Source organism: Leiobunum rupestre, chromosome 1 (genome assembly GCF_980474605.1).
Source record: "Leiobunum rupestre chromosome 1, qqLeiRupe1.1.hap1, whole genome shotgun sequence".
Lineage (NCBI taxonomy): Eukaryota > Metazoa > Arthropoda > Arachnida > Opiliones > Sclerosomatidae > Leiobunum > Leiobunum rupestre.
This window is the reverse complement of record NC_143384.1, coordinates 17,603,510-17,626,368: the sequence shown is the minus strand read 5'-3', so window position 1 is coordinate 17,626,368 and position 22,859 is coordinate 17,603,510. Positions and strand designations below refer to the sequence as shown.

General features: G+C 35.2%; 4 protein-coding genes across 10 annotated transcripts; 2 read left to right on the top strand and 2 right to left on the bottom strand.

The window, feature by feature from the left end:
- Positions 1-125: 125 nt before the first annotated feature.
- xmas (RRM_XMAS2 and SAC3_GANP domain-containing protein xmas) lies at positions 126-11,868 on the bottom strand. 3 transcript variants are annotated; one of them, XM_090176007.1, is made up of 12 exons: positions 8,516-8,849; positions 8,174-8,410; positions 6,839-8,053; positions 6,439-6,779; positions 5,889-6,374; positions 5,627-5,824; positions 5,442-5,562; positions 4,890-5,379; positions 4,307-4,674; positions 4,008-4,240; positions 2,651-3,944; positions 126-382 (listed from the first exon to the last, which is right to left on the bottom strand). In XM_090176007.1, exons 2-12 carry the CDS (start codon positions 8,391-8,393, stop codon positions 186-188), a joined length of 5,163 nt encoding a protein of 1,720 aa, XP_090032133.1. In that variant the 5' UTR covers positions 8,394-8,410; positions 8,516-8,849; the 3' UTR covers positions 126-185. The 3 variants fall into 3 exon arrangements, with proteins under 3 accessions (XP_090032133.1, XP_090032125.1, XP_090032119.1); XM_090175999.1 differs by lacking the exon at positions 8,516-8,849 and adding an exon at positions 11,789-11,868 and having other exon boundaries at positions 6,839-8,410; XM_090175993.1 differs by having other exon boundaries at positions 6,839-8,410.
- On the top strand, positions 8,874-14,901 carry LOC149961216 (uncharacterized). Of its 4 annotated transcripts, none has more exons than XM_090176027.1 (7): positions 8,903-9,017; positions 10,708-10,793; positions 11,087-11,514; positions 11,626-11,736; positions 11,811-11,949; positions 12,033-12,142; positions 12,948-14,901. In XM_090176027.1, exons 2-7 carry the CDS (start codon positions 10,775-10,777, stop codon positions 13,443-13,445), a joined length of 1,305 nt encoding a protein of 434 aa, XP_090032153.1. In that variant the 5' UTR covers positions 8,903-9,017; positions 10,708-10,774; the 3' UTR covers positions 13,446-14,901. The 4 variants fall into 4 exon arrangements, with proteins under 4 accessions (XP_090032166.1, XP_090032161.1, XP_090032153.1 ...); XM_090176018.1 differs by having other exon boundaries at positions 11,084-11,514; XM_090176040.1 differs by lacking the exon at positions 10,708-10,793 and having other exon boundaries at positions 8,874-9,017; positions 12,948-14,900.
- A 2,920-nt stretch (positions 14,902-17,821) lies between these two features.
- On the bottom strand, positions 17,822-18,608 carry Polr3K (RNA polymerase III subunit K). 2 transcript variants are annotated; one of them, XM_090175980.1, is made up of 3 exons: positions 18,492-18,608; positions 18,311-18,406; positions 17,822-18,234 (listed from the first exon to the last, which is right to left on the bottom strand). In XM_090175980.1, the coding sequence occupies exon 3, from the start codon at positions 18,196-18,198 to the stop codon at positions 17,872-17,874; it is 327 nt and encodes a 108-aa protein (XP_090032106.1). In that variant the 5' UTR covers positions 18,199-18,234; positions 18,311-18,406; positions 18,492-18,608; the 3' UTR covers positions 17,822-17,871. The 2 variants fall into 2 exon arrangements, with proteins under 2 accessions (XP_090032106.1, XP_090032100.1); XM_090175974.1 differs by having other exon boundaries at positions 17,822-18,215; positions 18,492-18,607.
- An 83-nt stretch (positions 18,609-18,691) lies between these two features.
- Positions 18,692-22,600, top strand: LOC149961214 (zinc finger protein 277). Its single transcript, XM_090175964.1, has 11 exons — positions 18,692-19,040; positions 19,104-19,186; positions 19,251-19,342; positions 19,417-19,481; positions 20,183-20,228; positions 20,304-20,436; positions 20,499-20,566; positions 20,625-20,721; positions 20,791-20,883; positions 20,949-21,070; positions 22,378-22,600. The coding sequence occupies exons 1-11, from the start codon at positions 18,731-18,733 to the stop codon at positions 22,538-22,540; spliced, it is 1,272 nt and encodes a 423-aa protein (XP_090032090.1). The 5' UTR covers positions 18,692-18,730; the 3' UTR covers positions 22,541-22,600.
- The last annotated feature ends 259 nt before the right edge of the window (positions 22,601-22,859 follow it).

Here is a 22,859-nt window from a genome sequence, read left to right as displayed (position 1 = left end):
ACTCAAGACAAAAAAATCCCAATTGAGAGAACTGAAGTGGAGCTCCAAAGTAACAACCAATTATTGATTAGAAAATGTTGTAGGAATTGTATGCATATATGGCATTAAAAATTAGTCTGCAGAAATGTTTGATAATAACTTATTTTATTTTAGACAGTAACCAAATATTTATCAATAAGGTAATTTCATTCACCATTTAAAAAATCTTCTACTTTTCTCCGAAAATACAATCTTTCTCTTTTTTCACTTTGTAACAAATTTGATAATTCTCGTACATCATCATTTAAGCACCCACTGGATTCTGTTTTCCTTTTCTTAACAAAATACTCCTCATCACATGTTAAATTACGTTTGGAAGACTGAGAAAGCCATTCGCTATAATCTAAATAAGGTTAATTATTTAATTATGGAACTAAATATTGCATGACAACAGTGGAAAGATCCAGATGGCCAACAATGTGAACAAACACAGCACCCACACTAAACGTGAAATCAACGTTGAATGAAAAACGCTAGATGAAAAATAAATCAACGCTAGTTGAGAATCCTGACGTCATCAGTTGTTGAACGTGACTGGTGGGGTGCATTTGGCCGACAGCTCATTTGGTCGACTTTTCAGTCGGCCAAATGAGCAGCCGAAATTCGGGTCGGCAAAATGAGCAACCCATTTGACCGACTGCTAATTCGGCTAATTGCTCAGTCGGTCAGATGAACGGCTCATTTGACCGACTGTTATACTATAGCCTGTCCTATACTATGTCTTTAGTGTTAGGTTTACTTATAGAACGGGCAATATATTCTAAGTATTGGCGCCTGACGGTGCCCCCCTCCCCCCGTTCTTTATAACCAAGCTAGGCCTTCTAAAACTCGACCTTGAGGACAGTACCTAAACAAACCTAGGAGGATTCAAGTGTACCTTGAATAATCCTAGGCCAAACGCACCTAGTATCGTTCAACCGCCCAAATGAGCAGTCGGCCAAATGGACAGTCGGCGTAACGTGTATTTTGTGGTCGGTCAAACGAAACCGTCCCAACGGGACACCCCTGCATTGAGAATAGTGACATCTAAATTGTCGAATATCGTGGAATTTTTAATGATTAGACCATAGACAAATAAAATATTCTAATCAATAAAAATTAGACGCTTTTACAGACGACAAAACCAAAATCAATAATAAAAAGTTTAGTCGTCAACAACTGATGACGTCACGATTCTCAACGCGATGATTTATTTTTCATTCAAAGTTGATTTCAGGTTTACCAGTTACTAAACATACCCCTAGGGTACATTCAGTAACGAAAATCATTTGGAAATCCGTATTTGCTTGATTTGCAACCGGTTGTTTCTATTTTAGTCATCGGTATTTTAAAACAAGGCGGTGAAATCTACGAACAACGCATTAGTAAGAAAATGATGGCATCGATTACTCATTGATGTTTTAGATGATCGTTTTACCGAACGTACCCAAGGAGTACGCAACCCGTCTAAAGTCGTGCATTTTCTTATGTACAGTTTTCATTGGTTAGACGCTTTAGCGTCTGCTGCCGCCCGAAGGGGAAAATACGGAAATTGTCTTTCCCCTTTCCGTAAAACGTTCAGCGTAAAGGGGAAATTACGGAAATTGTCTTTCCCCTTTCCGTAAAACGTTCAGCGTAAAGGCTCGTCTAATGAAATTTGTACACAATACTAGCGTGTTTATAGCAGGGGATCTCTGATTTAAAGGCTACTTGTGTGGGGCTGGTATGTTTGTTGCTATTAGCATATGTAACATAATCACTATGTTACATATGCTATTAGGTGGAAAATTCCAGCATGGACACTAAAGTCAATTAAGTGGCTAATTAGGCCAAAATTCGCCCCCCCCCTTTTTTTACTACAATGATAATCAGATTTTGATTAGTCTATTTTGTTCTATGGAAAATATTTATCCTAAAATCGTTTAGTGTACACTAATATTCAAAATAAAATTTATTAAAAACTTAAATCTTTTAAAAGTAGCCTTTTTTCCTTATTAGCCACATTTTGACAATTTTCAACTTTTTTTCCCACTGGTCTGGACTTTTCCAACAAAAAAAATGGCTTTTTAGGAACACTGGATGGCAGATAATTTTGTAACATATCAGACTATTTCCTATTTCTAAAATCATTTAAAACTTAGGCTATAGACACTTCCAGATCAATAAACATTGCCAAAAGTGACATAATTATGTCACTTTTGACATTGCTAATATAAGCCTAGTTCTTGCTTTTTGAGCAGTTCTCTCTTGAATAAATAAATACTACTAATCAACCAATTACTATAATATCAAAATAAACCACCCACAATCACTAATTAAAAAGTCACCAATAGATCTTCAAGTAATTGGTATGAAAATTTTCAATGGTTCATTGTATAAATTGACTAGCACTGGTTTGGGAGATAAATATTGCTAAGCCCACGTGGTTCGATTTTATTATCAGAATGAATAATTACACGTATGGCAAAAAAATGCGCGATATTATCGCGATCCAAGTGTTTTGAAATTAAAAACTCTTCCTTTTGATGGTTTTATTTTCATGTGAATAATTTATTTTACCAACTATTAACCCATTGCTTCCAATATCAAAATCTAAACCTCCGCAATTACTATAGCTTAAAAAACTACTCACCCATTCCAAAGATGTCATCATTCACTAATTCCTCAAGTTGTTGATGAAATTTTCTGGACTCTTCTCTTTCTCGCGATAAAGCACTTGTTAAATTTGACACCAAATGACCAATGCCTGAACATTCATCATAATTTGTTTCAGTTACTTCCTCATTGAAACTAAGTTTATCCACAACAGTATCCATGGCCAGATGAACTTGACATTTGATATCACTTTTAGCCTTTGAAGAATCCTCTTTAAAATGGCGAATCTCACAAGCAGAATCTCTCGTAGCTTCCAACCAGAAATAGGGTGGCAAAAAAGCGTCAAAATCCACAAAATCATAATGAACAGTAAGCTCATTCCCCTCTTTATCGTAGTAATCCAATCCATTTAACAAATGACGCACCACAATAACAAAAACTTCAGCCCAAGGGACAAATTCTTCAACATATTTCTCAACCAAATCATTAACTTCCGTTATTACGGCGTAATCTGTGGGTCCAAAAATGTTCAAAATAAAAGTAGATACTGATTTTTGATCCATAAAATCAAGTCCTTTAACGCAACTGGGATGGAGAGTTAAAGACTCAATACTAGATTTGATTTCCCGCAAATTGTCCAAGCTATTCCAACTTTTAGAGTAACAAAGTATTTTATTAATAAATTCTGGTGCAGGCCATGAGTGATTAGAGAGATCGTGGTTGCCGGCAACATTGGCCAAGTGTTCAACCGTTGAATTAAATAAATCTAGAATAGCATTGGCAGCTTGAATATGATAAGTATTGAACCGACGTTGTTTATCCAATAAGTCTTGAAACACGCTATCCAGCATAAATTTTCGAACACCTTCTTCAAGATAATCCCGCAAATAAGCAGATTTCAAAACTGGTTGAAGCACGCAATTTTCTACAGTCCACAAGAGAGAACCTTCCAAGTGTTCATTAAACTTACTGGGATTGCGATTGAAATCCAGGTTGAATAGACAGTAGCTTGAAACGTATTTCTCACACAGGCAATCCAAAATGAGGCATATTTCAAATTTGTGGTGGTGGTATTTCTCTTCATAGTTTACAAGTAAAACCGCAATGGGCAACGGAGGATATTGTGGTTTAGTTTTAAGAAGAGTTTCAATGAAACTGAAGCAACTTTTAGGATCATCCTCGAGAACATCATAGAATACAGTTAATGAGCTGACACCTGTTAATTTCTTAGAACTGACCCCTTGACCACTTTTCCCTAATATCATCATAGAGCATCCAACAACGGACTGACCAATAGGCTGACTGTAAGAGATGTCCTCTAATTTCAGCTTCTAAATATAAAAAAAGTTGCAGAAAATGTCCAAGTGATATTTTTAAAGGTTTATCCTAATTACCTCGTCAAAAGAAGTTTCAACTGGTTTTTTAAATGATAATTTATGAGCCAGCCATTTGCAAAATTCCTTTTGCTTTGCTTCCTCGCCGCCAGGAAGAATAAAAGCCATTTTGTAACTTACAAAACAAGGAGGTGATTTATACTTGCGAACAAGACTTGGACTTATTATTTGCAAAACGTCAATTGGCTGTTGAATCAGACAGTTGCTCAGAAATTTGAAGCAGAGACCTGAATCTGAAATAAACGTTTCAAGAATAATTAATACTTTTTATTTACACATTGGTTGTAAAATATTATTACCAATGTTCTTTGTCATCTGTTTTTCTTCTATACTAAGGTCTAAAATTGATTTTGGGTTTTTTCTGGCACACAAATGGCTGATATCATCTACAACTAAAGGTGAAGAGGCAGGAAATGTACGACGGACAAAATCAAGAGTTTTCCTTTGAGCACAAATCTTGGCCCATCGAAGAAAATACTTCTTGGATCTTTGCAAAGCTTTCTTTACGAAAAACCTTTCCACTTTCAGCTTGAAATCAAATTCTTCTTGATATATTTCTTCCACAAGGTTTTTCAAACTATATTCAACCTCTTCGAATGCTACTTCCTCCATTACATTTTCTGATATTTGTTGCATCAACTTCTCTTGAGCTTGTGAATGAATAAGTCTGGTAAATATATTAAGATTAAATTAAGATAAGTTACAAAATAATAATAAAAAACAAGTGTTTGAAGCTGTTCGCAGATTTCTATCAACTACTTCAATTGAGAAATCCCTCGTGTAATTTCAAATTTTAATTTCCTTCCCATTGTTTTCCTGCATATTTACACTAGAAATATCCAGCGGTTGACAACAGGAAGTTAACAAAAAATATTGACTTACATGGCAACAACCGTTGATTCTGTTTGAACCACTTCTTCAGTCAGAGATTCTTCCAGTGATGCAGTGACTCGTTCCACCGTTTCACAATATTCTCGTTTAGCAATGGCTTCTTTCATCTCATTTATAGTTTCCTTAGCTGTGGTAATTAAAAGATCCTCTGTAGTTTCCAACAATAATTTATTCCCAGCATCAAGAATTTGAAAGTCTCTTATGGTCTCAGAGGCAACATCTCTCATTAAGTCATTGGTAGTTTCAATTACAACCGAAGCCAAATTGTCATCCACAAGTTCTTCAATATCTTCCTGAGATAGAAGAGGCGGAGGAGTTGGTGTCCTTATGATGGGGGGCGATGGTTGAAAATGTACTGGTGGTAACTGAGGTACTGCCTTGAATACTGGACTCTGCATAAACGAGGTACCGGAACTGTATATAGGCAAGCTTCCATAAGCCGGAACACGTGGCTTTTCAACTGAACTTTCTACAATTTGCACTAAAATTTAAAAAAATAAAATATTATAAATTTTATTTATCTAATGTTTATTTTATTAGTACTTTTATTAGCTTGATCCAATGCATTATATGCAACTTGTTTAAGTACTCCATTAGCTTCAAAGCTGTCATGAGGGACATACCACTCCAAAGGATTTACTGACAAAGGCCCACCATTTACTATCTAAAGAAACATGTTGAATTTAGTTTGAGCCAGTTTTAACACAAAATTGAGTCACTTCTAATACCTCTCCAACAGAACAGATCCTTTTGGACTCTATATACTTGCGAGAACGTAAAATGGGAGCTGGGCCATCAGGTATTCCTAAAGGTTTGTTCAAAGAGACGCAGTTATCTTCAACTACAATTTGAAGCCAGGAACAAAACTGCACAGCATCTTCAAATTCTTCAAATGCCAGGATACGAATGAGTTCTTCAATCGTAAACTGTTGAAAATAAACATTAAAATTTCCAAAATAAAAATATTGCGAAGTAAAATGGGAATATTACTTGATTTGGTTGACGGTACGCTTTTAAAATGACCTTTAACGCCTTGGTTCTAATTTGGGCAAAATAGCGATGCATGATACAAGCTTGCAAGAAAGTCGCTTTCTTCAATAAACTGAAAAATCTGACATAATTGTTACTGCTGGAAGCTTGGAAGACTTGATTAGCAAATTTAACGTTTTCCGAAGTGCGAATTTCGGGTCTTAAAGTCTGAACTTGACTGGCAATATCACTTTCATTTAAATTTAGAAGAATTTCGTAAGCTCGAAACTCTGCCTCATTTGAACAAGCAATTTCTTTCTCCTCCAAGTCAGTGTAGAAATGTTTCAGAGTCTGTAAACATTTGGTTAAATTTTCATTGTTGATTTTCGGATCAAAAACAGTCACATCTTCTTCAGACAAAGTTTCACTACAGTGAATATGAAAACGGGCACATTTCTCCACCAAACCAACAGAAACGACATCACAAAGATGCTGCTGAGTTATATCCTACGAAGCATAGACAATTTTACAAATTATTACACCAAATTAAAAAGTAGCCCTACTAACTTGCCTTTCTGATTGCCCTGGTTCGATTCCATATGAAATCGTACCATTCTCCGGATGTTTCAGGGTAATCCATAAGATTGCACAATAAATAGTCCATAGTAGTTTGAAGAACTTTAACAGGGCGTAGTTCGTGAGATAACGGCTCTTCTTGGTCAGCCGATGAACGACTGTATTCTTTCAGTACTTTATTAGGATCCATAACATTTTGCTGCCCTATGTGGCTCATTTCAAAACTAGAAAGACAAAACTTATCGGCGCGACTATAACGCTCTTTCTCTGGACACATATCAGGGCACGTTCCTTTCACTGCCTTCGCAGTCGCTATATCAGATTGCTTAGTAATTTCTGAAAAAAAAATAAAATGTTAAGCCATGTAATCAAAACCACAAAATAAAAGTTCTTACTCATTCTCATCAACTTATCCCTTGCGTCCAAAACCCTGTATCGCTCCCCAGCAGTATTTGTAACAGTGTTAAGCAAAGCCAGCAGTGGTTCTGGATCTTGCTTACTCTTCGGCTGTGGAGAGACACTTAAAGTCGAGCTAATGGAAGGTTGTGGTGGTATTTTCTTAGCAGGTTGTTGTCTAATAGGTTTCGGATCAGAATGTTCTGGTTTTCCAACAGCTGGTGCAATTCCTGAATTGGGGCGTCGTTTTATGATTTTAGGTGGCTCTAATGGTAACGCTCCCATAGCTCGCAATTCATCATCAATGTCCGAAGAACGAGAAACAGGATTTGACTTTTTCCCAGAAGATTCTGTTTCAGAAGTGCTGCTTTTACGTCTAAGATGAGTATCAGTTGTGTAGAATATGTGAAAACAGTCCATATTTGGATCCAATAATCCACCGTGTTTTTTAGCATTCGCAGCTGCTTCGTGATCCTTAAAATAAATGATAGTGTGCTCCCTTTTCAAATTGCATTTTATTTGAGTCACTTGACCAAATTGGGAGAAGTGCTTCTTCATGAATATCTTGTTGTTAAATTGTTTGGGGGTTCCTTTAATTAGTATCGACTTATACTTGCGAAGTTCCGAGGGGCTAACCACTTTTTGGGTCTCTGTAGAAAATTCTTGACTTTCATTGGGTACTTTAGATGTTCCAATTCTTTGTTTAACCCTTAAACGACCTCCCAGAATAGATTGCTCCACCGGTTTTGAGGCATTTAGTTGGTCATCGACATTACCCTCTTCCTTCGCAAGAGTAGATTCCTTTTTCTCAATTTTAGCACTATCAGTTGATGAGCTGGACTTTTCAGTTGATAAATTTGTTTCGGGCTTTCTTACTAAACTGAATGGACTTGAGAAGGAACTCTTGTATGGAGAAGTAGTTAAGGTACCAAATAAAGACTTGGAATTTGGTTTACTAGCAGGCTTAAATGTAAATGGGTTAGCTGATGATGGAAATAAGGATTTTGATTCTAAGTTCTTGTCTGGTTGAGGCTTATCCATGTTTGGACTGGTCTTGGCTAGGGTTGTAGCTGAAAAGACAGGTTTCACGGACTTGGAAGCACTGAGGAAGAAGCTCGCACTGGTAGATGGCTCAAATAGCGAAGTGGCACTGGGCATCGGTTGTTGAAACCCTTGGGTTGGACTCGTTTGAGGCTCAGCCTTGGCAGTAGTTTCTACAGTAAATGATTTTGGAAAAAGACCATGCGCCGGTGCATTGGTAAATGTTTTAGATATTTTTCCAAATGGATTGTCACTTTCTCCGACATTTTTAAAAACTGATACTGTTGATTCACCACTTTCTTTGTTGGATTCCGCCTCCGCTTGTGATCTATCATCAGGTTTTCCTACTCCAAAAATTGGTGTTGAAATTGGAGAGGAAAAAAATGGTGTTGTATTTTGACTAGTTGTAACTGTGGAAGTTGTTGTTGCAGTTGTTTGAGCAGCTGCAAACAAATTGGATGCTTTGGGAGGATGGGATGGATTCCCAAATGGTGGTTTATTATTCCCAAACATCTTGGAGAACTTTCCACCTAAAATACACCACGTAAAAATTAGCTTAACACTTGACCTACGCGAGTGTACATAAATGGATAGTAAGGCTTAAGTTAAAGTACCACAAGGCATAATTTCCTTACCGATAAAGTTTAAACAATGTGGAAAAGCTATTCAACGAGTAGTTAAAATTCCGTTTTAATCCATTAATTGGGGGACAAAGGGACAAATAAGAGGGCGATAAGACAGCACTTTTAGTTAGATAGGAAACGGATTCGCTCCGATCGAGCGCCGGTTCGGTAAAAAAAGGGGAAAAACGACCGAGAAAAGCGTTTTATCCATCCAATAAATAAACAACCAGTCTAACTTGCTATTGGGAGAAAAGGTAGGCGGCCTGTGAGTTAGGTTATAAAAAATTTTGTGGAAAGGAAGCTTGCTCGAGTTCTTTTTGGCGCCTTCGTCTCTACCAATGAGAAAAAACCTCTGGAGAAAGGCGCGCCAAGTTTTGCCGTAAGGTGGCACTGGTAGCTCCTTCGTCTGACTGCATCGTTGCGGGCAAGCTGGGCCAAAGAGAAAGGCAGGCAACGTTTTGGCTGTAGTGCGATTTTATTGTTACCAAATATTTTCATTCCGAAGAAGTTATGGGTAAGTGAACCGTAACAACGATTACTTTAGATTATTTAGCGCGAATTACTCGATCTATTATCGACATTCTCTATTTCCGGGGATCTTTTCCGCGCGATTTTAAGCGAAATAAGCGATTTTCCGAAGACGAATTCAAACCTTTGGCGCCACTTCCCACCATAGCTTTCCCACTGCTTCGCGACGAAGCTGCGGCCTAAGCGCGATAACGGCAACGAAGAATGGAGAATTGTCAAAAGCTAAAAACACCAACGTGCATTTTGGCTCTCCCTGGCTTTCGCTATCGGCGGCGAAAAAAATAATCGCGTTTTCCCCTTTAGCGCTGGCTAAATGAAAGATTTGTTTTTCGATAACGCGTCGCGGCGTGGGACACGAAAATGACAATATTCTTCGTCATTGGATATAGGCCTATATTTTTGGCTCGACAAGGAAGGCGCTCTGGCTTCCACCATGAGGAGAACAAAAGAGAAGAAATTGCCAGGGAATAAAAATGTAGGCTTAACTGCGTGGCGTCGGCCACTAGTAAACTGGTCGGCCGACACAAAAGGGACCCCAGCGCGCGGCGCAGCCAATCAAAACCCCCTAAACCTTCGTCTTTATACGCATTTTTCTTTCCCTTTATTTCAAGGGGCACAAGCAGCGCAAATTTTAATTTACAATTAAATAAAGCGCAAAAAGATCCTTTTTATCTCTCAAAAAAGGCCGATACGAGGGGGTTTAAAATCCTTCTCCGGTCTTTATTTCTCATCAGTATCGGGTTGGCGTTGATGTTAGTCGGAGAAGATTTCGCATCGGGAGAAAATTTGGCGCGTTTTCATGTCTAATCGATTTTTCAAAAGCCGTTTTAAAAATTAGAAGAGAGAGAGAGAGGGAATTTTTGCTGGGCGGCCCATCCTTTATTATTACCGGGAAGCCGATTGATCGGCCCGAAAGTGTCCGAAAAATTATCCCCTAATTAACGTTTTTGGGTAATTATTCGTTATTGGTAAAGTGGTTCTGTTTTTTTCGAAGAGTTCTCGTCGTTTGGCGCACTTTGGTGGTGATCGGGAGAGATTCTGCCGCGATTTGGCCCGCGCTAGTTCGCGCCCTGCCTTCCCCAGTTTTCGCTTCGTTTTCTCAGCTTCGGCAGGCTTCCCTCTCCGGGCCGACATTATCAAAGCTGCGCTAGCTTTGGCGATGGTAGAGAAGGCAAGCATGGCGGATAGCTAGGGCTTGCGAAAACTTAAAATGGAGAAAGAAAACTACAAAAATAGGCCGATATAGGATTATTAAAAAGTACTCGACGGACGACGTATTAAGGACTTTTGACGACCAAATGGACGCGTTTTTTGACGTTTTTCGATGTTTAGACCCTTATTCGTCTCGGGAAACTAATTTTAACGCTTAGTTTAAAACTTTTTGCTTTTTCGGACCCTGTTAAAATTTTGGTCAAGGGGTTTTTGCCCCCGTATGGTAACCGCAAATCTACATGTTTTTTCATGTAGAGTGAGTATTTTTTTTGCGTGTATTCCTGAGTTAAATATAAAGCTTTTTTTAACTTTAATTTACATTTAACAAAATTAACTTTTTTTTAAAGTCTTTGTGAAAAAGATAAAGATCTTAATTTGAATTGGATTTTCACTTTTTATTAAAAATAACTTAAATAAAAAATTTAATCATTGTTTTTAATTTTGTTTGAAAATTTAAATTCTAGTTTTATACACTGTTTATAACACAGTGGTGTAACTAGAAATATTTTACAAGGAAGTACCCACCCCAAAATGTACCCCATAACTCAAGGTAATTTTTCTTATGTTTTGAAGCACCCCTTACCCACCATTGTTTAACAGTTCGCCACTGTTAAAATTCAGGGGCGCATCCAATTTTTAGTGAGAGTGGTTAAACATCAAATCTTTCCCTTCATCCAAAGAATTTTTAACCCAGTGATATTTATATACCTCTCTAAAAATGGGTGTGTCTTGAACTAAATTTTTAATTTATCACTAACCAAAGTCTTAAATTACTTAAATTTATAATTTCTTAAGTTGTTAATTGAGATTAAATTTTTTTATTTTTTTTTTACCCCTAAGAAGATGGATTGCCTTTAGGACATAGGAATATTTCCTTGTCAAGCGATTATGATTATCATCACGCAATGGCCCAACACGCAGCAGCCGCAGTTGTTTCCGCTGCAAACAACACGTCAATGCACCCAGCAATGGCTCAGTTGTCGATGTTGCCCGCGGGTTTGAACTTGTCGGTAAATTCGGGTCAAGGAATGTCTGGAATTGCCAGCAGTTCCATTAATAACAGCAATACTTCTCATCTCACTCATCACACAACCGCCACCAATTATCACACTACTACTACTACCTCAAGTAGTACGAGCCACAAAAAGCAGAAGAAACCCAAGGTGAACAAAGATGGCGTTCCCGCACCCAAAAGAGCAACCACAGCGTATATTAACTTCACCCAATGGTACAGAGAGGAACTCAAAAAGGCTGGAAGACAAATTCCCAGGGTAAATACATTTTGCCTATCATTTTGGGACCCCTTGACAAATTTGAATACTTTTTAAAACCACAAAACCAGTAAGCGAAAATAAATACTAAGTATTAAAAAATAAATGTAGATTGGGGATTTTGGCAAAGAATGTGCAGGAAAATGGAACTCAATGACGGAAGATGAGAAAACTCCGTTCTTAAATGCAGCGAACAGGGATAAAGAACGTTACAAACGAGAGGTGAACCAAGGATAAAAAAACCCTCAAAATTTAGAATCTTTTATTGACTTACCCCGGATTTCTTACATATCTAGATGGCGATATATAAACCAGCTCGTGATGTTAACAAGCCCAAAAGACCAGGTACAGCGTTTATGCTTTTTATGGGAGACTTCCGTAAGACAATGGCTGGGAAGGAACCAGAAGGAGGCGTCGCTGCTTTGGCCAAACTTGGTAAAAACTAAAATGATAAAAAAAATTATTCGTTATAATATTAATTTTGTTAAAATAAAATCATTAAAACTAATAATCTTAAGGTGGTGAAAAGTGGCGTGGTATGACTGAGGAGGAAAAAAGGCCATACGTAGAGAAACAGAACGATGAGAAAATTCGTTATGAGGGTAGCATGGAAGAATACAGGAGAAAGGTAATATCGTATTCTTTACCGTTATCGCTTTTCTATATTAAGTACATTGAAACCTTCCAAGTTTTATTTTTTTCTGTATTTTGTTTATTTTTACAAAAAACTATCAAATTTTTCTTGATGATTGAAATATGAAACTATTTTTTATTGCAAGTCTCAATGGCCAATCGAATTTTACGGTAGCTTTAAGATGGATACCGTTTTTAAAGATAAATGGCCTATAGAAGGGAAAAAATGGGGATTTTATCCGAAAAGTCTCTGTGTGCAGTTGGGTACATAAAAGAATATTAACGCCAGAAATTGGATTTTCATAAATAAGCGTTAATGTTTCCCCTTGTATTGATATAATGCCAGCATTCGCGAATATATATTCGTAATTATTAGTCTTTTGTGCATTTTTGTATGCTTTATACGTTTGATGTGTTGTTTTTTTGTTTGAAAGAGAAAAAACAAGTTTAGGGATCAATTCTTACATCAATAACAAAATTGTCTTTCTCTTATTGGTACAATTTGCTTGGAAAAAAAAATAAACTCATTTGCATGTGCTTGGGAATGTGTTTTCTCGCCGGTTTTTGATGTTTAATGGAGATTTGGTATTCACTACATTTTAGGTTTTTTACCTTAACTCTGAGCCAAATACCGAAATCTCGCTAAAAATGCATGTCTGGTATTTCATAGGTCACTTCTTTTCCGTTTTGTTGCGGGGGTTTTTAAAGGATAAACATGGAGAGTGAAAACTGGGGAGAGTTAAATTTTAACCTTATGTTTTTGAGCTGTGCCTTTCTCGTGACCGTGAGCTTTTTTCCAGCAAAGTGCGGACAGCGGTCAACAAGCTAAGCCGCCGCCTCGAAATGAAGACTCTTCACAGGAGAGCTCGGAAAGTCAGGACATCCCTGCCTCGCACATGACGCAATCCTCCCATTCCCAATCGTCAAATACCAATCGTTCAGGGAACTCGACCCCTGTCTCTCAGTCTTCGTCACCCCCTGCCCAGACAGTGAGCCCAGGCTCCAATTCCTCTTCTTCCCAACAGAATAGCGCCTCATCGACACCCACAACTACCAGCGGAGTTTTGCCCTCGTTGTCCTCCTCCATGTCTCTGCCCCACGCCCTGGCTAGCATGGGTTACACTCAGCACTCCTTACCCAACTTTGCCCACTCTGGTAGTGTACTCGCCGCGGCCGCCGCTGCTTCCAACTACAACCAAAATCATCCCCACGCAACCACCATGCCCGCAACCTACTTAGCCAACAGCGGCGCTACTTACAGCCAAGCCCATTTACCAGGGCACTATAGCTGGACCTGAATGGAGAGTAGAGCGGCCGTTTAAGAGAAGAGGGATAACACACGGTCCCCTCCCCTTTTTTTGAAACATAAATCGGGATGTATAAAGTCCCCATTTAAAGAAATCAATTCTTAAACACATTTAAACTCCCCCCCTATCATTAATAATAGTATTACCATCCCCCCTCCTCCCCACTCTGGGAGTCCAAATTTTTCTAATAAAGGAAAATCTTTTATTTTTCATAAATATCAACCTAAGGTATACCCCGATATTCTCCCATAACTTAAAGGTCACCTGCCAAATTTTTTTGTCATTTAAATTTAAATATTGAAGGAAAAAAATATCTACGGGTTGATAATGAAACTAAATATCCTCATGTAATTTTTTATTATTTTTTGTTGATTTGATAAAACTTGTTCGTAGTAACTGCGTAAATGTTAAGAAAATGATGTATTTATCATTGAACCCCCCCAAAACACCACCGTCGTAAAACTATTACCATTTTATATATTTTTAATTAAAATCGGTAATATTTAGAGTTAACATTTCTCGCAGTTGGGTAGGGAGAAGCGGAAATAAGATGGTCTTATATGGTGTAAAAATTTCATTAAAAAATGAAATTTGATTTTTAAAAGTCATGATTATTTGGAGGATTTGAAAATTTCCCCGCTAATAATGCCATTAAATTTTTATTTTCGCAAGCGTTAATAAAAAGGAAATAGTATTAAGATTATTCTTTCTAAAAGCTTGTTCCCTTGTCATAGCGTGCTTTTTTAATCATAACTTGTGCTTTTTTAAAGAGAAAAAAAGGAAAACATTTGTTTTTAATTGCCATTCTCATTATTCATAATTACAAATAAAATCTTACTTTGTATGTTTATTTCTTAAAAAAAATTTCGTTTAATTTCTTTCATTTTATTCCTTCAAAAGTTGTGGCTGGGCTTTTAACGTGTTGTTCAAAAATGTTTTTTTCTGGGCTTTTAGTTTGTTTCCCTTTTTTCCATCTTGCGCAGATGGTTATTTTTAAAATTAACCAAAAAATAACGCAATTTATTTTAACCAACTGCTCATTTATTTTATAAGTTTTGTTATAAGTATTATTTTTATTACAAAATTGTTGAATAACTGGAAAAATTTAATTAATTTATTCAACATACCTCACCACGTATTTAAAAAATAGTGCATGTATGTCAAATTGATTTGTCAACTATAAAAAAAATTGCAAAAAAGAAATTGCGTCATTTTTAAGAAAACGTCATTCCAAAAAATCTCACAAACACTTAGGGGGTGCCGAACTGCACTGAGACAGGGTTTTAAAATGTCATAAGAAAGTTTGAGACAACCAAAAGGAGGAAAATTTAAATTTTGGAGCAACATGTTTTAATATTTAGTTGAACCATTTTTGTTCCTGATATTTATTTTTTGTCCGAGAATTAAAAAATGGGATAGTTTTTTGTTTAAACTTATCTGGACAAGGTTTTTCATTTTATTTCGTGCCAATTTCTTTTAGAGCCAGTCCCAAACTGAGATGCAGAGTTAATTTGAGCCTTTTTAAAAAAAAATATCAACCTCTCGAAAAGTTTGTAAAATATTTTCATTAGTAGTGTAAAAAGGTGGAAAACAGGCACAATGTCTAAGAAACTTGTTTTTTAAAGGAACTTATACCTGTATTTCGGTTCAATTGGTTTTTTTTAACCAAAAACAATGTGCGATAATTTACTTCCCCTCTACAAACACTTTAGGGTTTTTTATCATAATTTGCGCGCCACATAACTTGCAGGAAATCGAATGGTACGTAAAAATGCCTCGGGAAATTTTTAAATTTTTCTTGAGAAAAACTTCTATGCTATATCGAGCCTTATGGAGAGCTTTTAATTTCATACTGTCTCCTAATAAACGTTATTTAAAAGTTAAAGGGAGATTGATATAAAAACGGGTTGGTTTTGTGGAAATATAAATCGCTTTATCATCGCCAGATCCCCAAAATGACATTTGTAACAAAAAAATGTGCAAAACCATTTTTTCTAAATAAAAAAGGTCACTTAACTTTACAAAAAAAGGTCAAAGCATGACTATTAATTGTTAAGCTTTGGTGAAATGAAATCAATATAAATAAGTTAAAAATATACTTGGTTAAAACGAAGCAAAAATTTATCAATGGATAAAAACATTTTTTAGAAATAAATAAAACGGAAAGCTCCCAGGGTATTTCTTGTTAGTATATAAATATAAAAACATCTTTTACTAAAAAAGCTGTAAAATTTTTGCTTGTAACACCCTAAACAAATCATCGTAGTATTTTTAAATAAGCTTTCGCAAAGTTGTAAGAAAAATGCTAGCGTTTAGAAAACATATGTTGCTTAGTGTTTTTTGGGGTTTCTGTTTTTAAGAAAAAAGTTTAAAGTATAACAAAAAAATAGAGTAACTTCAACGTAAAAAAAAATGTATGTAAAATTTTCGTGCTCTTATTGCACTAATTTTTGTAATGTTTTAGTAAAACTCAGCACTTAGGAGTTTCCCCCAGTTGTTCTTACAAAAAAAAATGCCCATCTTTAAATCTTTTTATACAGTATATATATAAAACATGCAGCAAATTTTTCTGATTGTGTATACGTCTATACGGAGCTGCCAGTTATGCATCGATATATTGGGAAATTCATTTGAATATTAAATAGGGTGCCATGCTGCTTTTAATTACAAATACTACGGGATATTTCTAACATTAACTTACTAAAATTTTAGTTCAGTATCAGCAAAAAAAGGATGCAGCCAAATTTTTATTGTGGAATAAATATAGTTATGGCTTGTCTTAAGTGCCTATGAGCTGGAATACATTTAAAACATCGTGCCATAAGTTTAATTCTTCCTTATATCAGATTTAACCCTTTTTTACAGTAAGCATCTCTTACACAAACATAACTTAGGCACAATATTTCAGAAAATCATCCATTCATGTATAAATTTACATATGTTGGGTGTTTGACAAACTCATTGTAAATAGTTAACAAAAAAATAACTTGAAAAATTTGAATATGTAGGAGTTTGTAAAATTAATGGGAAAAAAATTTCGCGTTTTCAATGTAATTTTGACATGTACAAAAAAAGTTCGAGCTATGGCCAAGCCAATTTTTGTGCGCTTTCATTTTTAAGATGTGAAAAAATTGTGAAGATAAGGTTAGTTAAAATTATTTTTCCCAGAAAAGACTAACTTCGTAAATACTCGGTAAATTGTACAAAAGAATGCAAACTACTGTTGGTCCACATTATATTAAACTGAAACAAAGTAGCATGGCACCCAGATGAGAAAGAGACAGTATTTGAAAAAAAAATTTTTTTTGGTTGTATTATTCTTACTAGAGCGATTTTATTTAAATATCTGGGCCCAAAATGGGCTTATTTTGTAATTAGATAAAAAAATCATTGTATTGTTTTATTTTCTAAAGTTACGAGTTATTATATCAAAATTTTTAATTTGACAAAAGCCAAAATTCTGAATTAAAAGTTTAAACATCGCCCAGATCCTTCTCAGATATTCCCTAAAAAAGTAATTACCCTTAAATAAGGGGACCAATTTATAAGAATTGTGGTTTGAAACTACAAAATGAACTTCCATAAAATGGCTTAACCTATTTTTCCTCATAAAAAAAATTTCAATCTAAGATAACATAAAAACCTCCAAAACTGAAATAACCATATACCGGTAAAATCATATAAGGTGGATAAAACTTAATATTCACTAACAACTTCATAAAATTACTTTGAACGTATGAAGGAATTAATTCAATTAACAGACTTTGTGATAATTCTATTAATCATAGTTTTTCTGCCATTTCATTTTTTGTCCAAGTACAGTAGGGCCTAAAATATTTTTTGAATTAATAGCCTTCGTTTAACCATTAAAAGTTCAAAACAAAGAAAAAAAAATCATTTGCCTTCATTTTAAACCATCTCTAAGAATTTGTAGTTTTTCCATCATTGTATAAGTTAGATTTTCTACCCCAACCTTAAATATTTGTTCCTGGCCATATGACCTGTAGATTTATTTATATTTTAAAACTGTTTTTACCAATACCTTATGTAAGCACCGTTTTTAAAAGTAAAAAACCAATAAAACAAACTTGCGTTTTTTTTTCATAAACCAATTTTTTCTAAATCAGGAGTGCAATATGGAGGGTTACCAAGTGTGATGTACATGACAACGGTCATAACTTTGATTTTAAAATAAAAATGCAAAAAACTGTTGTATGTAAAATGATTCTAATGTCCTCAATCAGTGAGCTGTAAATAAAACTCCAGCCATTGTTGGGCTTCCATTTGACTCTCTATTTTTTTTGTTAAAGTTGCACTGTAAAAACACTTAGGCTTATTTTGTTTAATAAGAAATGATTATGCCAAAGTTTTTATATAGCAATACGGAGTTTTTTATTAGTTATTTACACTTGATAACTTATTCTTTCCATCTGTGACCGCAAGTTGGGCTACAGCATTTGTAAAAAGTTGTCATGGGCTCATCAGCAGAACGAGTTTGTATTTGCATAAAGTACGCCCTATTGTGGCTACATTTAGGGCACGTTTCTTCGGTGGAATCAACATTTTCCCAAGCGGCTGCGCCGCCTAAAACATCGTCTAACACCTTTAATTTCGGAAACTTCCGATTGCTAATCTTTCTCGAGATATTGCACACATATGGACATGTGTGACATGAAAATCTATAGGATTTGGGACCCTCTTCAATAACCAAAATGTTGGAGCAAGTTGGGCAAAACAGTAGCATCTTTACTCGGTTACATTCTGTGTTAGAACGGTACAACTTATATCAACAATTATTCTGCACTTATTGGTGTAGAAATACTAGTTTCCATCCCCATAGATAAAATTATACTTACAAATCCAATTTTTCTTCTATAAATTTCAGTTGTGGCTTAAAGATTTACGGGGCAAGACGAAGGAATCAAAAGTCCATGACGCCACTTTCCTTAACCCTAAGCAAAGTGAAAATTTGATTACGTTAATACGAACCACCAATGGATTAGAATAAAAAGAACGCTATTAGCATTTTTAACTAACTTAAATTATCAATACACCAAGGCCCATTAATGCTTTTCATACAATCAGTATTCCCATACCGTATTAGAATACGTCCCATAGATGGCTCTATTTTATTCACTCCATGCTCGTCTACAGTATTTTAGCGGCATCTATTATTATAAAAAATAAACTCCGATATCAATCAAGTCAACTGTATATGGTGATAAATAATTATTTCCATTTTTGCAACCATTTTAATGCAAGCAATTTTTTAGAAAATGGCACATGTTGAAACGCTTCTTTTCGAACCAGAACCCACTAAAAAGGATGAATCTAACGCTACTAATGAAAATAAAATCTCACCAATTCAATGCTTGTTTTGCAACTCCTATTTTTCAGAAATTAATGGAAATGACAAGGAGACCCTTTTAAAACACTTGCTAAATGAACATAAATTTGTTGTAGCTGATGTAAATTTAGTCGCAGATATAAGAAAATACTGCGATTATTGGAGGGAAAAATTTAGAAATCACAAAGTGTCAGATTTCTGTAGTGTTATCAAAACTAACTCATCTGAAAATGATTTGGGTAGGGTTTAAAAAATATTTTCAGAACATATGAATTGATAATTTAATTCTATTAAATTCCTAGCACCTAGTGAATTTTACCACCTTTTATGTGATATATTACCTGAGGATAAAGCATTGAGGGAAAATTTGCAAAGAGAAAGACTAGTAATTAGACATTTTACAATTTATTCCAAAATTGAGTTTTTAAAACCCAAATTTTAATTTTTAGAAAAGTGTTATAGATCACCAACAGTTAGAAAGGGTTGATAATACGTTTTCTAGAACGTGCTTATTTTGTAAAAAATGCTTTCTAGGGAATAGGTATTGTTTTAACACTATTACTGTTATCATCGAAGCATTTTATACTAATAAGTATTTTCTGTTATAATTTTAAGAGCCGAATTATTTTCTCACATGAAATCTGATCATGCCTTTAGTATAGGACACCCTGATAACATAGGTTTGTATAACTTTTTTTAGATGATTGTAGCTGATAGTCTAAAACCAATTATTTCCTACTATATAGTTAAGGAATTGTATAGAATGCTGTAATTTAAAAATGCAACCAATATAGAGAGTTCGAGGCTTCACAAGTTCATAGAAAAACTAGTTTGATCTATGCTTGCATGACGCGAGTTTATACGAAAAACTTTGCGTGAATGTATAGTAATAATTGTAGTTGCATAGTGCGATTTTATGGAAAAACTATAGTAGTTTGTGCGTGTTTATAGAAAAAACAAAGGTTTTATGGATCGAGATTATATAATAAACTGAAGTTTAATGTCATGAGATTATAAACTATACTATAATTTCATGGCGTGAGTTTATAAACTATACTATAGTTTCATAGTGTGAGTTTATAAACTATACTATAGTTTCAAGACACGAGTTTATAAACTATACTATAGTTTCATGGCGTCAGTTTATAAACTAAATTATAGAGTTATGGCGCGAGTTTATAAACTAAATTATAGATTCATGGCACTATTTTATGAACTAAATTATAGTTTCATGGCACCCGTTTATAAACTAAATTATAGTTTCATGGCGTGAGTCAAATATTAAAAATCTAAGAGTAATTTGGCTAGAGTTTATTGAAAAAGAATAGTTTATAAACTAAAGTTTTTAAAATGAAATGCTTAAAAATTGTTGTTTTAACAGTTTATGGAAATGAATTACTAGATCTACTTGACGCCAAACTAAAAAAGTAAGTGAACACTATGACGTGTGTCACTTATCACGAATCTAATGCCAGAAGTAAATGACACTTTTAAACTTTCAGACTTCAATGTTTATACTGCGAAAGGTTTTTCAAAAGCTGGGATACGCTAAAAGAGCACATGAGGAAAAAACAACACAAGAAAATTAATCCTAAAAACTCAGAATACGACAAATACTATCTAATTAATTACTTGGTTAGTTCACAAGAAACCTTACCAAAAGCTTTTTAGACACTGAAAGTCGTTAATTGTATTAGGAATTAGGCAAAAACTGGGAAGCTCTGCAACAATCTGATGATAGAATTTTAGACAACGAATTACCGGAGTACTACTTTAGCTATCTTCGAAAATAAATAAAACCTAAAAACAAATTAAAATTATAGAGATTGGAACGACTGGCAAGAGGAGGGTTTGGGAGCAGTTTGTCTATTTTGCAAAGTTACTTCCACTGATATCGATAAACTCATGGAACATATGAACGTTAGTTTGTAACGTCTTTTTCAATCTCAAACTAACTAAGAAAATCAATAAATCATTGCTTTGTTTTAGGTTGAACACGAATTTAGACTTCACGATGTAAAAGTTCAATTTAACTTAAACTTCTATCAGCAGGTTAAAGTAATTAATTACATCAGAAAGCAGGTACGGATAATTAGTTAACTTTAACCAAAAATTACCGATTTAGTTATATTTTTAGAAAATCTTAGGTAAATCAGATAAAGTGCATAAAATGCAATGAGAAACTGGACTGTCACAGTGCTTTATTGGACCATATGAAAGATGAGAATCATTTCTCGCTAGGAGAAAATGCAGATTGGGATCAACCTCAGTAAGCCAGAATGCCCGATTGGGGTTTCCGATTTCTAATTGTTATGGAATCTGTGGTATTTGCTATACAGATAACATAACAAACAAAACACGTTTGCCCCACTTAATCTTATCTGATCAATAAAATATTTTCCGTTAATCAAATAGTTATCTGCTACAGATTTTAGAACAATATCATATTGTCTTATTACTAAGTAATAAAAATCATTTAGAGAAACGTTGTTCTATATTAGGCTAAAGAGACTTTTCTTTAAAGGCATTAGGCACTTTTTGATGGGTGCTTGCTCTTAGCATACGTCATAGCTAAGCTCCGCCTTGAAACGGCCGACATTAATTTGACGTCACAGATCACGAGGGAAAACGCCATAGGATCCTGCGAAATAATCACGTGACCGCCATGGGCGTCTTAATGTCATGGCCGACCTATACGCGTTACCATGGCAACGAAAACACCCACGAGCAGGCTACGAATACTTAACAGACTGTAAATTTGGTTAAAGAAAATGGATAAATATTTTCTGAGTTTATTTTCAGTTAACATGCTAACTGTTATCTGCATATGCTTAATCTGATTTTGATAAAGTTAAAAAAAATCAGACTAAATAACAGATACCAAAAGTGACATAATTATGTCACTTTTGCAGATACCTATCGTAGTTGCAAACTAGGAGCAACAAACACAGTATCCCACACAAGGAGAACGCAACAAGTCAAAAGCCGTGGATTTTCTTGCGTACAGTTTTCATTAGCTAGACGCTTTAGCGCCTGCTGCCGTCGGAAGGGGAAAATTCAGAAATTGTCTTCCCCCTTTCCGTAAAACACAACACTGCGTTAGCGTGTTTAAAGGCTAGCTGCGTTCTCCTTGTGTTTGTTGCTCCTAGTTGGAAGTAAGTGCTAGATCACTTCCTTGATTATTTGAACACCCTCGTTTGATTAATACATGATTAAAATAAAATCTGTAGCTGTATAATGATTAAGGGACACAGTATCATTTGAATTAATCGCGTTAGTCTCCCGAATTGTATTGGTCAGACCTGCTATCACAGAGGAGGGCCACTTGAAATTAGGGTGGAATTTTTCAAATGAGTCTGTAGCACTTCAAATCGTTATTAAATTTTTAATCCTGGTTATTGGGGCACCTTCATGTGATTGAATCATGATTAAAATTAAATCTAGCTTTGACTGTATAGACATTAAATCATTATTTAATTTTTAATCTTGATGGAAAGCACTAAACCAGATCTCGAGGGAATACATTTTTTGGCGCATCTTTGAATTTACGCAAAAATGAAAACTTGTCTATTTCAGGTATTTTTTCCCTACCTACGAAAACGACACTTTGCTGTTCTTGCTGGAAGACGCTACCGAAGACAGCGCCGCTATAGAGGGCGCTTCGGTGATACCCGAAGAAATAAACCCTTCAAATCAATCCCTACTCATGGACGAAAATATTCGAAAACAACTAGTCTAGGAATAGACATTTTCCTCCTTTTTGTAACATTTTCGAGGATATTTAATAAAATAACAAAACATTGACCTTCATTACTTTTAAACTTGTAGCTAAATTGAACAAAATCTAAACTTAGTTTGTATCACTAATATATTTAAATCTACGTACGGAGAATGACTAAATAGGCGGTTTCTTTTCGCCTGTTCTCCGACTTAAAGTGTACTCTTTTTACCCTAAAACGTTTTATTCGCCTGTTCCGGGGATGATAATTACTCCGCCCCATAAACTAATCGCTGGTCTCGGAGAATTAGGGCTACTCTTTTTACTCCTTCTGAAAAGG

What these genes read in the sequence shown, in the direction of transcription:
- LOC149961214 (XM_090175964.1), top strand. Translation starts at nt 18,731, where the DNA reads ATGGCACATGTTGAAACGCTTCTTTTCGAACCAGAACCCACTAAAAAG. An exon ending in AAATGCTTTCTAGGGAATAG is followed by an intron (nt 19,343 to 19,416) that starts GTATTGTTTTAA and finishes TATAATTTTAAG; the next exon opens with AGCCGAATTATTTTCTCACA. An exon ending in GCAGATTGGGATCAACCTCA is followed by an intron (nt 21,071 to 22,377) that starts GTAAGCCAGAAT and finishes TGTCTATTTCAG; the next exon opens with GTATTTTTTCCCTACCTACG.
- Polr3K (XM_090175980.1), bottom strand. Translation starts at nt 18,198, where the DNA reads ATGCTACTGTTTTGCCCAACTTGCTCCAACATTTTGGTTATTGAAGAG.
- xmas (XM_090175999.1), bottom strand. Translation starts at nt 8,393, where the DNA reads ATGTTTGGGAATAATAAACCACCATTTGGGAATCCATCCCATCCTCCC. An exon ending in GGATAAGTTGATGAGAATGA is followed by an intron (nt 6,780 to 6,838) that starts GTAAGAACTTTT and finishes TTTTTTTTTCAG; the next exon opens with AAATTACTAAGCAATCTGAT. An exon ending in ACAGATGACAAAGAACATTG is followed by an intron (nt 4,241 to 4,306) that starts GTAATAATATTT and finishes CGTTTATTTCAG; the next exon opens with ATTCAGGTCTCTGCTTCAAA.
- LOC149961216 (XM_090176018.1), top strand. An exon ending in CTGGAAGACAAATTCCCAGG is followed by an intron (nt 11,515 to 11,625) that starts GTAAATACATTT and finishes AAATAAATGTAG; the next exon opens with ATTGGGGATTTTGGCAAAGA. An exon ending in CGCTGCTTTGGCCAAACTTG is followed by an intron (nt 11,950 to 12,032) that starts GTAAAAACTAAA and finishes AATAATCTTAAG; the next exon opens with GTGGTGAAAAGTGGCGTGGT.